General features: G+C 41.0%; 1 protein-coding gene across 4 annotated transcripts; it reads right to left on the bottom strand.

The window, feature by feature from the left end:
- Nucleotides 1-2,356: 2,356 nt before the first annotated feature.
- On the bottom strand, nt 2,357-13,355 carry ca8 (carbonic anhydrase VIII). 4 transcript variants are annotated; one of them, XM_058061795.1, is made up of 9 exons: nt 12,072-13,355; nt 8,446-8,637; nt 8,254-8,378; nt 7,195-7,290; nt 6,846-6,908; nt 5,786-5,834; nt 5,550-5,662; nt 3,297-3,478; nt 2,357-3,210 (listed from the first exon to the last, which is right to left on the bottom strand). In XM_058061795.1, the coding sequence occupies exons 1-8, from the start codon at nt 12,418-12,420 to the stop codon at nt 3,344-3,346; spliced, it is 1,122 nt and encodes a 373-aa protein (XP_057917778.1). In that variant the 5' UTR covers nt 12,421-13,355; the 3' UTR covers nt 2,357-3,210; nt 3,297-3,343. The 4 variants fall into 4 exon arrangements, 3 of the variants coding, with proteins under 3 accessions (XP_057917778.1, XP_057917780.1, XP_057917779.1); XM_058061797.1 differs by lacking the exon at nt 12,072-13,355 and adding an exon at nt 9,252-9,390; XM_058061796.1 differs by lacking the exon at nt 7,195-7,290.
- Nucleotides 13,356-14,013: the final 658 nt, after the last annotated feature.

Below are 14,013 nucleotides of genomic sequence, written 5' to 3'. Positions count from 1 at the left end.
GCATGTTATCATTTTACCTTTTTTTACCTGTTTTCATAGATTTTAACTTACATCGATACTTAGCATTGTCCTGTTGGGTGAAAGTATGCTAACAGTTAGCATGTTATTTTACCTATCTTTGGATGACTTTAGATGAAAGACAGTAGTTTATGATGTTATAATGTAGAGTAAAAATGGTTAAAATGCTATGGTTAAAAAGATCAAAGTGAGACATCTTTTCCAAAAACAATCGTATCAGTGGCAGGAAGAGCGAGTACTCTTCTCAAAGTTACAACAGGAGACCACCTGTTGGTGGGGATCAGTATTGCAGACATGGACAGACATATTCACTCTACTCTGGTTATTATGAGCACCCCCCCTCCCCCATACTTTGAACAAGCTTAGCTGTTATCACGGCAGCACAGAGCCCCCTAGTGGCCTCCACAGGTACTGCCATTCCATATGACAGTCGGAGGAGTCCTACTGAAAGTCAATGATGGTAAAACAACGTTCCTATCGTGGATTTTTAAGGGAATGACAATTGACGCCAATTTTATTTCTTTCATTTCTTTATGATTTTTACTTTAATAGGAGAAAATAAACAAGTGAAGAGGGAAAATCCTTGTTTTTCTATTATTTTGCACACTAATAATTGGCTAATAATGATGGTGTACGTATTGTACAGATATGGTCTTAGGAAAGCCAAACCTTCACTTTTACTCCTTAAATGTTCAGGTTTGAGGGTTTGTTAACATTTTGGATTGACCAAGATCCCCTTAGCACAGTAGTAATCCTCGAAAATACAATTTGCCTTCTGATTGTGCAGTCAGTGTCTGATTCCGATCAGCGGGCGGTGTCCCCAGACCAGACCATGCACCAGGTTGCACTTTTTTCAAAGTTTGTCTGGTGCATCTGCACCGGTTAACGCTGACAAGTTAGGCCACAATTTGACCTAGCTTTGCATGTATTCTCCGCTTGGCTCTGATGTGACTCACGGTTGAAGTATTCATTCATTCATTTTCTACCGCTTATCCTCACGAGGGTCGCGGGGATGCTGGAGCCTATCCCAGCTGTCTTTGGGCGAGAGGCGAGGTACACCATGGACTGGTGGCCAGCCAATCACAGGGCACATATAGACAAACAACCATTCACACTCACATTCATACCTATGGACAATTTGGAGTGGTCAATTAACCTAGCATGTTTTTGGAATATGGGAGGAAACCGGAGTACCCAGAGAAAACCCACGCATGCACGGGGAGAACATGCAAACTCCACACAGAAATGGCCGAGGGTGGACTCAAACCCGGCTACGGTTGAAGTAGTCATGTTTATTTCCAAGTGTGGTTGAAATGTCCTATGTTCCCTGTGAAAACCCGCAAATCCGTGGCTCCTAACCCCAAGACCATGAAAAACGCATAGCACACATATACTCCATGACATCCTATCTAGTACTCATGCGGTACGTCTTTGTATCAGAAGGTCTTAGCAGACGCGAGCCAAAGGAAATACATGGCATTATCATAAGAGACGTAGGAGAAGTAAATATGTAAATAACTGCTGTTTGTGTTGGTGTGGCCCTCAATATTTGCTCTTGGTAATTCATGCAGTAGATCCACAAATACTCGCCGTGCAGCACTCACGGCCCTGCAAATATGTGGATTTTTGCAACAACCAAATAATTCTGTGAAAATGTGCTGATTTCTGGTCCAAACAAATGTTTCTGTCCAAAAATAGTTATGGATACGTGATAATGTACCGCATTCATCTACTACTCCTGAAAAAAACACAACATTTTTACATTTACATCTTCTACTTAATCCTGTAAGTGTGCGGAATCGAATAATTTCTCACCGTGTAGGGTGCAGAGGGGTTCTGGTTTGGTGACTGCAGCATTGGCTCTCTGCTCTTTGCAGGTGATGCGGTCCTTTTGCCTTAATTGACCTTCAGTGACCTTTAACTCTCACTGGATTGGTTTGAGCCGACTCTTTGTAGGGAGCCAACCCAAAAAGAGAAGCCGACTCTTTGTAGGGAGTCAACCCAAAGGAGACGCTCTGTAAAAAGACCTGAACCTCCCATTGCTAGCCTCATATGTCTCGGGCGAGCAATCTAGCAATTCTCATAATGTGATGACCTCATTCTCATAATATTATTACTTTGCTCTCATAATATTATGACTTTATTCCTGTAATATGATGACTTTATTCCAAATATAATAAGAAGCCAACTCTTTGTAGGGAGCCAACCCAAAAGAGACGCTCTATAGAAAGACCTGAACCTCCCATTGCTAGCCTCATATGTCTCGTGCTCGCAATCTTTCCCACTAGTGAAAACAGCAGGTAGGTCATCACAAACAGGAAGTACATTTTACCAACAATACTTTTTAATACAACTTAAATAAACCATTAAGTACTGGTCTAAACAACTTGTGATCATATTTAACAACGTATGTATACACTACATATTTTTAGCATGATTTATTTCACTTACTAGAAAAAAAAAACCCCTTAAATCTTTTTTGGAATGTTGTCCATCATTCACAATCCTGATGTGAGACATTAACACACATGGCTTTGTCTTTTCCGTGCCTTCTAAAGATATAAAAATAGGTAAAAACAGCTAAGAATGCACGTCATGGGAAGCACCTATTCCATTTCCAAAAAGCTCCAACGAGGGTACATGTCCATCATGACACCTTGTGACACCTGGCCACATCATAGCAGCTAGCTACTAGCAGGCTAGCGACTACCTTCAGCACCCAATAGCTCCCGATGCCTCAGGCCACTAGCCAAAGGTAACGCTAGGTGTAGCGTTCTTACGTTTCTATGCTGCTATGTGAAGTCAATGCGCCCAGGAAGGAGGTTATACTAAAATACTCCACGTATGACGTGTTAGCATCGATGTACCCGTTACTACATGCTCACAGCATGGATAGAAAACCTTGCTGGAGCTTTTTGGAGTTCTTTGAAATGAGCTGCCTCTTTTCACCTGTTTTGATATCCTTAGAAGACACGTGTCACGTAAGGACGGTGGATGATGGACATGCAGTACTTTGTGAGTACATTGTTGAGCCGTCAAAGCAGTGCTCCTGATCTACATTTGACATGTCTCCATAGTCCATGGAGCACAAAAAGACGCGTTCCAGATTAGTAAGTGAAGTGGGCTAGACCTGGTGGGACTTGATCCGTTATCATGTGCTTCCAGAGGAATGAATTCCTGAGGGACAGGATCCTGACGTTGATGTGGAAGGAAACAGAAAGTATTGAGGTGTGTGTGTGGGGGGGGGGTGATGGAAGTGCAGTTGTTTCTGGTGTTACCTTCCATGCTTGCTTGTGTAGGTGTTTTCTGATTGAACGGGAGAAAGTCACTGAAAGGCTGCACGGACTGTCCGATCGCTGAGTGGCTGCGTGGGGCGGAAGTTGTCCCCCAGCATCCCGTCATTGCCATCCGGCAGCTCAGCGCCTTTGGCATGTGAGCGCAGCCTGCGGAACTCCTCGATCTGCAGCGATGGAAAAAGGAAAAACTGGATTCTGGTTTTAGACCTCAACTACCTCAAACCTACCTTCGTATTGGACAGTGTATCATACACAACAATGCAGTAGTTACTGTAAGTAGAGTAGTTACTGAGGCCGTATTGCGTGTGTGTGTTTACATGTGTGGGTGAAGACCGCTGCGACGTGAGCTAGCTAACACCAGCTCACCCACTGTACACATAAACCACATGAAGGACATGAAAAATACCGTAATAATGCCAATTTTGGAGCAGCCTTTTGTTGCAGCCACCCTAAGGTGCTGCCTCGGGTGGATGAATGATGAATGATGAGTGCTCACTAACACAGATACTAGGCCTCTTGTGTAGTTCAGCTCATTAAAATAAGTCCGGTAAGTCTAAGTAATGATGACTTAATGAAAGTAATGTGGCCAACGCTGAAAACTTGACAAAGACGTGGAACATAACCGTCCTTACGCCAAATATTTGCAGTAGCCTGGTGATTCCCTTGGGCTATTGACACATGAAAGTCACAGAAATAAAGAGCCGTGCACGAGTGCAACAACGACAGGAGCACCGTCTGACAGTGTGCCGTGAGGAATTATTATTATAATTTTTTAATGAATATTTATTAACCATTTTCTGCAAATATGGTGTCATTGTCAAGTGTCTGCGGTGTAAAGACTGACAGAGCAATATAATATTGGTCCGTATGGCAACACGTAGCTGACGTTCCTCCAATAGACTTAGTGATGAACGTGAGCTGGTTAGTGGTGTGCCGCAACATTTTTCCAATGTACAAAACGTGCCGTGGCTCAAAAAAGGTTGAAAAACACTGCTGTACACGATACACACATATACTCTACATACTGTATACAGTACAGTACAGTACAGTATGCAGTACAGTCCTCCCTCACCACTTTGAATGACAGGTCTTCTTAAGTCCACCACCCTATTTACAAATAATTCCATTAATAAATCATCACTGGCTGCTTTATGACTACGTTCTAAAACTTGCATATTTTGTCACGTTTTTTTTTCAATTAAAAAATATATGTTATATTAATAGCCATGTTTTACTTTCAAAATATTTCTACTTTCTTCTTAAAATAATCTTTGTAAATTTTCTTCTTGCAGTATTCAGTGTCCTTTATTCCCATAATATTATGACTTTATTCTCATAATATGATGACTTTGTTCTCATAATATGATGACTTCATTCTCATAATATTATGACTTTATTCTCATAAAATGATGACCTCATTCTCATAATATTATTACATTATTCTCATAATATGATGACTTTATTCCTGTAATATTATGGCTTTATTCCCGTAATATGATGACTTTATTCTCATAATATCATGACTTTATTCCCGTAATATGATGACTTTATTCCAATAATATGATGACTTTATTCTCATAATATTATGTCTTTATTCTCATAATATGATGACCTCATTCTCATATTATTACTTTATTATCATAATATGATGACTTTATTCCCGTAATATGATGACTTTATTCCCGTAATATGATGGCTTTATTCCCATAATATGATGACTTTATTCCTGCAATATGATGACTTTATTCCCATAATATTACGACTTTATTCCCATAATATTACGACTTTATTCCCATAATATGATGACTTTATTCTCATAATATTATGACTTTATTCCCGTAATATGATGACCTCATTCTCATAATATGATGACTTTATTCTCATAATGGGTGATCATAGGAGTGTAAAGGTGACTATAGGGATGTTATTTCAAGTGTAGAGGGCTGTAATAATATTAAAAAGCATATTTAGGAGGTGGTACAGAGGTTTTCTATTAGTATGGAAATATTTCATATAGAAAGAGGGAAGAATCTAAAAGCGAGGTTCTGCTGTACAAACATTTTGCACAAAGCTGAGTTAAATGGCGAGTATATGCAGTACAGTAAGTACAAAGCTGCATTGCACTGATCTGAGCATGTCATTTTAGCACATTTAGCACATACAGTAAAAGCTGAAGAATATGGCCGCCCTGCTGTGCAGTGAAAAGGAAGAATGCAAGAATGATGAAGTGGTTACCTGGAGTTGTGATATGGTCAAAGGGTAGCGATAGAGGATCCAGGTGACGTTCTCATTGCAAGGCGGTGTCGTCAGAGATCCTTTATACACCCAGTAGTCTCGCAATAGAGGGTCTGACGGCAGATGCAACCTTCTCAATAGTGCATCAATCAGCCATCAGTAGCCATCATAACGCATCAAGACAATATAGTACTGTATGTACAGCATGTATGGGAAATGGTAGATGATGAGCTCACCAGGCAGTAGAGTGTTGGGATTGAAGCAGGGGATGATCTTGCTTTTGCCCTGAAAGGAATAAAAAGTCATCAAACTCAGCATTTTTCAACAAAAATGCTCCAATATTGCCTTTTTACAGGATTACAGAATTCATTACAGAAATTTGGATTTGGAACTAATTTCATTATATAGATTAGAATGCTTTATGCCAGGGGTCTCAAAGAGGCGGCCCGCGGGCCAAATGTGGCCCACAGGACACTAGTTTGAGGCTCCCGCCTTGATATGAAAGTTTAATGTTAGTGCGGCCCGCGCAAGTTTGATATGGATGCTGTATGGTATCATGTACCCAGAAAAAATTATTACGTTTGATTAATGTTCATGTTAAAGGTTAAATAACTGTTAATAGTTATCCTCCCCATCCGTGTGGAAGTGGTAAGTTTTTGGCTATTTAAGTTTAAAGGAAATAACTTGAAGGCTACTGTTTAGGTCGCTAGCTCTCTAGTTTGCGAGTTAGCATGTGTCTCAAGACCCTGCAGTTGCGCAATATGTTGTAAATAAAAAGAGTATAAATGTGACTATAGCCGTGTTTTGTCATGTCTACAGGGCTCTAATAATGCTTTGTTCATTTTAATCTGAAAAAAATAAATTGTCTACCCACCAACTATATGTGGTTTCTTAAGTTTTTATTATTTGCTGTTTTATTATTATTATTATTATTATATTTATTTATTTATTACTGATTGATTGATTTTCTTTATTGTTGATTTGTTTATTTATTTTTCATCTTATTTTGTGTAGAAAAATAAAAAGCAAGATATTTGAGAACAGCTTTTCTTGTAGAAAATTGGAACCAAAGCGAAGTTTTTTAAATTTTTTTGTTTTTAATAAATGCGTTTTTTGGGAGGTTTTTTGGAAAACTTGATGCGGCCCAGTCTCACCCAGACCCGAGCTCCAGTGGCCCCCAAGTAAATTGAGTTTGAGACCCCTGCTCTATGCAAACCCCTCAGCATCAGTTTATTCGGTTTATTATTTCATTCGACTATTGAATATGAATATAAATACAGATTGGGTAGGTCTCACCTTGTACTGCAGGTCCTGCAGAACCTCGGTGATGGCTTTCAGACCCAGATGCTCCTTCCCGACCTGTCGGCACATTGACCAGAGAAACAGGATATCGTTTGGCGACCGTGTGGTTTTCCAGATAATCACTCAATAAAAACCCGCTGGCTTCCTCGGCCAAACACAGCTCAGACAATTGGAGGAAGGATAAGCGTGGCAGTATGACATGTGGATGATGAAGAATGCGAGGTCCAGATGGTAAAATAGATACACTAGCTACGTTTCTTGTGAGGAATGTTGGGGGAAATATTGTTGGTGTGTTTGGATGGGCATGGCGGTGATGGGGCAGCACACGTCCCTTCTTGCTCACCTGTACAAAAAGAGCAACGATGAGGACGCCGTTGTTCTTCCCCAGAGCGTCCTCCAGGGAGTTGAAGAGCGTGCTGTTCCAGTGGATGAGATGGAGCTATGCAGGAGGAAGGAACAAGACAAGCTGGCTTTGAAGGAGCATTGTTGGGAACAGGTGCCCACAACAGTCGGGACTGCAAGTGTGGCCCACCGGCAGCTGATGTTGACTCAAGAACTCTTAGCCAACATCTCCTCAAGTGGAAAAACCTCCATATTGAATAGGCAAGCATCACACCGGACCACAGAGCTTGTGTCCGCTCCGTCACGCTCTTCCATGTGTTATTGTTGTGTTGTGTTATTATGCACCAAGTGTGTCCAGCGCGTCCTTCCCTTGTATCCAGGAACAACATGGTGGACAATGAACAGGCCGGGGCCGGTGTGTGCGCTCTGGTGCTGGTACCCACCTATCCTCCCCCCACCCCCAACCAGTACTACCGCTACTATTCTGTTCTGACGCTTTGAATGAGGGAGCGTTTGTGCTCACCTTGTTTTTGCTTTGTTGCACTGTGAGCAAGTACATCATTCTGATGACCACCTACTGTATATTTAGACAGCCCCTTTACCAAATGTTTCCACCCAGTGTGGCCCACTAGTCCAAACGTTTGCTCTACACAGACCCGATCAGTATGAAGCAAACACAAAGAGTTGGAGCTTTGGTCAGCAACGTATCAGAAAAAGGCTAGAATGTCCGTCAGTGTGTTCAGAGTCAAAGCTGATGTGTGTCAATATCTCCTAGCGTCTAAAACACAAAGAATTCAAAAATATTCCCACGTGAGAGGCTACTTCTGTTAAGTCACTTCCAATGTGAAAAAATGAATAATGGAATACTAATACTATGGAAATACTAACTTCTCATCTCCTAGAGCCAACCTTGCTAGCAAACACCAGATGGGAAGTGATGCATTCAAGGACAGACTGTGCTGTCGTCTGAAGGACACACACCAGCCTTCTAACACCTAACCTTCTTTTTCAAGGTTGCTGTCTGACTCCTTGCTGTGTACGTGTGTGTGTGTGTATATACCTCCATAGGAAAGGCCTTAAAGTTGACCGTGTGCTCTGATCCTCTCTGGTTCTCCTTGCCCCAATGAAATCGAACCTCATGAAGTTCATATTCATGATCGCTCGGCAGTGGACCCCCGGTCACCACTGAGGACAGCAGTGACTTCAGACATCGTCAGCAGAGTGTGTGTGTGTGTGTGTGTGTGTGGTTTACCTGACTTAGACTTGAGAATAATGCGCACGGTGTGTCCATCATTGATGACCTCACAATCACGACACACCACATAGTTTGGTGACAGGCGGACGTCCAGGAGGGAGGGGTCGTACTGAGCCTCCCGGGAGTTCAGGTTGATGGGAGACTGGTACTCACCATTGGCTGCTGGGAAATGGAGTCCCCACTCTACACCTATGAGGAGCAGATGCATCATTGACCATATCATGTACAGTATAAATGTTGCATAGTCAGTATCAGTGACAGTATATTTGGGGATTTGGACGTGTAACTTGCATGCCAAAAGAGTGCCAGCACTCACACAGACGTTTGACAGGCGAAGTAGACACAAATAGAACAGCACAAAATGATGTGCGTTCACAGAAAGTCATCACAAAAGAAATGCTGCCCTTCAAAACAGCTGAAAAAAACAGAATTTCAAGAAATGCTGCAAACATTTCACAGATGCTATGGACTGCCTGTGAGAAAATACATCTCACAAATGCCAATTCCACAACTTTACAGACTGAAAAATGACAAATTTGAACAAATAGTGCATTATTATATTATATATTTTCCATATTTCAAAAGGCACTTGCATTGTTTTGTGATGCAGTGAAATAAAAAAGCGTGTTTGTCCTGTCGTATTGTTTCATAGTACTTTTCTTTAACGTCTGGTCTCTGTTCAAGTGCATAATAATAATAAATAATAATATATGAATGAATAAATAATGATGAATGTCATCTAGACATTTCAGGTATTAAAGTAATGCCAGTGCATGCCACCCCTACCTGGGCACTGGTCTCACCTTGGTCACCCCAATCAAACATTTCTGACTACGGATATCACGAGGGCTTTTTCCATAAAATAACGACTTAATAATGTATTTCTTTTTGGCTGTACTATTATAAAAATAACGGTATTGAAATACATGTTCTACGAAGTATTGTGGTCACCAGGCATCAGTAATGTCATACGATGGCATACTGTTCACCCTGCATGGAGACTGGCTACTGGCTGACTAGCTAGCAGAGCTAAACCCGGCTAAACATACCACGGCTCAGATGGAGCGAAAATAACTTTCTCCTCTCGTTCCGTCTGGATGTGGCAAGTTGTGTCTCCTTTATTCACCTTACCCACTCTGTTTGAAACACTTTAACTTTAAAATAAGTACAGAAAGGGTAACTAGTTAGCTTGCTATGCTAGCGCCGGTCGTCTGTTTTGTCCCAGCAGTGATCCCGTAGCCGAGCAATGTGACGTAAAGTAAGAATAATAAGAGAGTCCAAGTGACTCCTGGCTAGAGAGCTCTAATGATGGTAAAACCGTATTTACAAAGTCCTGAACAGGTTTTCTATGCTCTAACTACTAAAATGTTTCATTCATTTAACACTGACTCATATATGAGAGAAATAATTTTATTATTATTTTTTTTATATTATATTTATATTTATATATTTATATTATATATATATTTTATATTTATATATATAATATATATATAAATATATATATATTTATAAATATATCATAATTAATAAAAAAAACGTGTTAGCTAATTTAAGCTAACACGGTCGTTCAGGTCTGGAAGCAATTAACGGCAATAAACGAGGGGTTGCTGTTCTGCACTCGGCCGGTACCTGCGGGTGTTTTTCAGCTTTTATCTGTGTATTGCTCTGACTGCTAAGACTGGAGTTACCAGGCCTGGTAGAGCAATTCCTCCATGTGATCTTACTACCTTTTGTAAGAGTCTTGCAAAAGCACAAACGTCTCACACTTGGCCCGGTCAGTCAATGCCAGGGTTGCCGGGGGTTGGTTGGGGGGTTTGGGTTGTCACATTCCCTCCTTCCTCAGCAACCATACTCTTGGCGACAAGGCCTCAAGTCAATGGTTGAATGTAGCAAGAAAAAAGCTACCTTTACACTGCTGTTATCCGATATAGTAGACATAATAAGAGAAAATAAGACATATAAGAAGAGAAAATCTGTTTACCACCTTATAAATGTTTTTTTCAAACATGATTAGAGCACTTTAGACATGAAATAACACCCCTATAGTCACCTTTACACTCCTGTTACCCAATATAGTAGACATAATAAGAGAAAATAAGACATATAAGAAGAGAAAATGCTTTTAACACCATCTAAATGTTTTTCCCAACATGATTAGAGCCCTTTAGACAGGAAATAACACCCCTATAGTCACCTTTACACTCCTGTTATCCACTATAGTAGACATAATAAAAGAAAATAAGACATAAAAAGAGAACATCTTTTTACCACCTTTTAAATGTTTTTTCAAACATGATTAGAGCCGTTTAGACAAGAAATAACACCCCTATAGTCACCTTTACACTCCTGTTACCCACTATAGTAGACATAATAAAAGAAAATAAGACATATAAAAAGAGAACATCTTTTTACCACCTTTTAAATGTTTTTTCAAACATGATTAGAGCCCTTTAGACAGGAAATAACACCCCTATAGTCACCTTTACACTCCTGTTATGCACTATAGTAGACACAATGAGAGAAAATAAGACATATAAGAAGAGAAAATCTTACCACCATTTAAATGTTTTTTCAAACATGATTAGAGCTCATTAGACATGACATGAAATAACACCCCTATAGCCACTTTTACACTCCTGCTACCCAATATAGTGGACACAATAAGACAAAATGAGGCATATAAAAAGAGAAAATCTTTTTACCACCTTTTAAATGTTTTTTCAAACATGATTAGAGCCGTTTAGACAAGAAATAACACCCCTATAGTCACCTTTACACTACTGTTACCCACTATAGTAGACATAATAAGAGAAATGAATGTGAAGGTTATGAATGCGTCCTGGTGTGAGGGGAGCTGAGGAAACGAGTGCACAGGAAGTGACGTCGGGGCTTGAGTGTTGAGTTTTATCATGCTGTGTGCCTGTTGTGACATCATTTTAAGTTCCAATAACAGCCTGTTGTTCTGCCCATAAAGTCTGGTGCTTGTGTGTCTCAGCTGACATTACAGTAACATTACTGTCACCTAGTAGTACAGTAGTACATATAATCACTACCACTTTGAATGCATCTTCTGAATGCTTTATATTTGTATTGTACTTCATTTAGCCATTTTTATGCTTGATTTACTTGACTTTGGCAAATAAATATATATTTTTTAATGAATATATTTTTGAAAAGGTGAGGGGGGACTGCATTTGGACCAGCGTTGCTGCTTTTATCTCCCTGCAGGCTGCCATGTTGTTGTTGTAAGCGGTGTTTTGTTTGCTGGTAAGCCTGGCTGGCTCTTTTTACAAGAAGTACACAAACACAGCAGAAAGTTAACAGCTGGGTGAGCGCACACAAAGTTCCTCATACAATATAATTTCTTCTACTGTATATACTGTATGTACTCCCATCCATGCATTCTTAGTGCTAGTGCTGCATCCAGTATTACTTGTACATGAATAATACTTACATTAGGAATAAATACAGGGCAGGTTCCTCAGTCAAGGCAGGAGGAAAAGAATATAGAGACACATAGAGTATATTTCATGGGACAGAAGTCAGTTATTGTACAGTTCAAAGTGTACAAGTCTTTGTTTGGCAGGACGGCAGGAAGATTTGAAGCAGCACATGCCTACCTTCCTCATAGCCCCAGTCCAGCTCATCTTTCCCAGGAGTATTCTCCGAGTCCTCATTCATTCTGTCAGCCATGCTGCTTGGCAGTCTGGATGGAAAAGCTTGGAAACTCTCGGACAGAAACTCCACTTCCTGCCGGCCGCTGACTGGATGGATTCCCAACTTCCCACTTTGGGCTTTTTCCAGGTCTCTGGTCTCAGGTTCCCTTGGACTCACCTCCCTCACACTGCTGTCTAGCCTACTGCTGTAGAGTTGGGCTTCTCCGGATTTTTCTTTACACTTAACTCCGCCTCTCCCTCTCTCTCTCTCTCTCTCTCTCTCTCTCTCTCTCTTTCTCTCCTCTCCAGTCATCCCCTCTTCCTCTCTTTCTATGCAGGTGCACTCCTTCACCTTGGCTTCCCTCCAGCACTTATTTCATTCCTGTGACATCTTGGCTCCAGCGCCGTGGGTTTGGGAACTACCCCATCCACCAGGGGTGTTTCCAGCAAGGGGAGGTGTTTTCTTTCTTTCTTTGTTTTATTATCCAAATATCTTATGTTTCTTCTCCTGGACTTTATTCTCATTATATGTTTTACTTTTTACCCAATTTTATCTTGTTTTGTTGGTTTCCTCATCATATTACAATGTTCAAAAATCATTTTTTAAAAATAAAATGACTGTTGGTAATATTACATGTTTCCTCTCGTGAAATTGCAACTTTTTCTCATTAGAATAGGACTTTTTCTTAATAGTTTGACTTTATTCTTGTAAAATTACACCCCCCCCCCATTTTCTTCATGTAATTATTTATGACTTTCTAGAATATTTTGCCTTGATTAGATATTTTCCCATGTGAGTGTGAATGGTTGTTTGTCTATATGTGCCCTGTGATTGGCTGGCCACCAGTCCAGGGTGTACCCCGCCTCTCGCCCCAAAACAGCTGGGATAGGCTCCAGCACTCCCACGACCCTCGTGAGGATAAGCAGTATAAAATGAATGAATGCTGATACTATGTGATAAAGGTAAGATTTGATGATCTTTGATGAGTGTGCTAATGCATATATTGGTGTGGTCCAGGCTGGTACTGGTGGTTGGTGGCTCTGTATTCATTTAGTGCTTTTAGTGCTTTTTGTTTCATGTTTTACGCAATGCATCATAAATAAGATTAATTACATGGTTGTAATGCTGATGTGTCGAAAATCTTTCCTGGTGGCTAGCTGGCGTGCTGCTAATGCTAGCACTGCTAATGCTATTTCCATCCATTTTAGTCTTCAGTCATGCTAAGCTACGGGGCCTGCACAGCAATCCTTTGACCCACCAGGGTTGTTTAAGAGACGATCTGTCAAGCGCTTGCTGGTCTCGCCATACCCGGTGCATGTCTGCACCATCCATTCATCGAAGGATCCATGGCTGATCCCCATGCAACCTCATCTCTCGCTTGGCAAAGCGGATATCCGGTCACATTGGTTTATCCTTCACAAGCCAGCAATAAAGCTGCTTATGTTTCCAAAGCACTTCATGTTTTGTGTTGGCAGTTTGGCATGGAGGTCTTGTGTTTCTTTTGGGGGGCCAGAGACACACCCTCCACTCAGAAAACAGACAACTGCAGCCAAAAAAAAGTCTGGAAAGTTCATTGCAGCAGAAGCTGTCCTTGTTGTTCCTCTCTTCTTCCTTCTTTTATCCTTCTATCCTCCAGGCTACTGATGTTAATTGCCCCACTTTCCTTAACAAGAAACTGTCCTCGGAGCAGTCAGCATGCAGGCAAACTCCCTTGTTCCTACCAGGAAAGCAGGGCAAGTCTTCCACTTTCTCTGCCTGTCCTTCACATTTGAACCCACTCAAGTCTGGAGACCCGGTACCAGTGGTGCTTCTGACAAAGTGTGTCCGACCATGAGTGCTCCTCCTTGGGCAGGCGAGGTCGGAGGAGCACCAGCAGTAGATCATGAGATGCCATTATTCCAAACT

This window comes from Doryrhamphus excisus, chromosome 22 (genome assembly GCF_030265055.1).
Source record: "Doryrhamphus excisus isolate RoL2022-K1 chromosome 22, RoL_Dexc_1.0, whole genome shotgun sequence".
Lineage (NCBI taxonomy): Eukaryota > Metazoa > Chordata > Actinopteri > Syngnathiformes > Syngnathidae > Doryrhamphus > Doryrhamphus excisus.
This window is presented reverse-complemented; position numbering and strand designations above follow the sequence as displayed.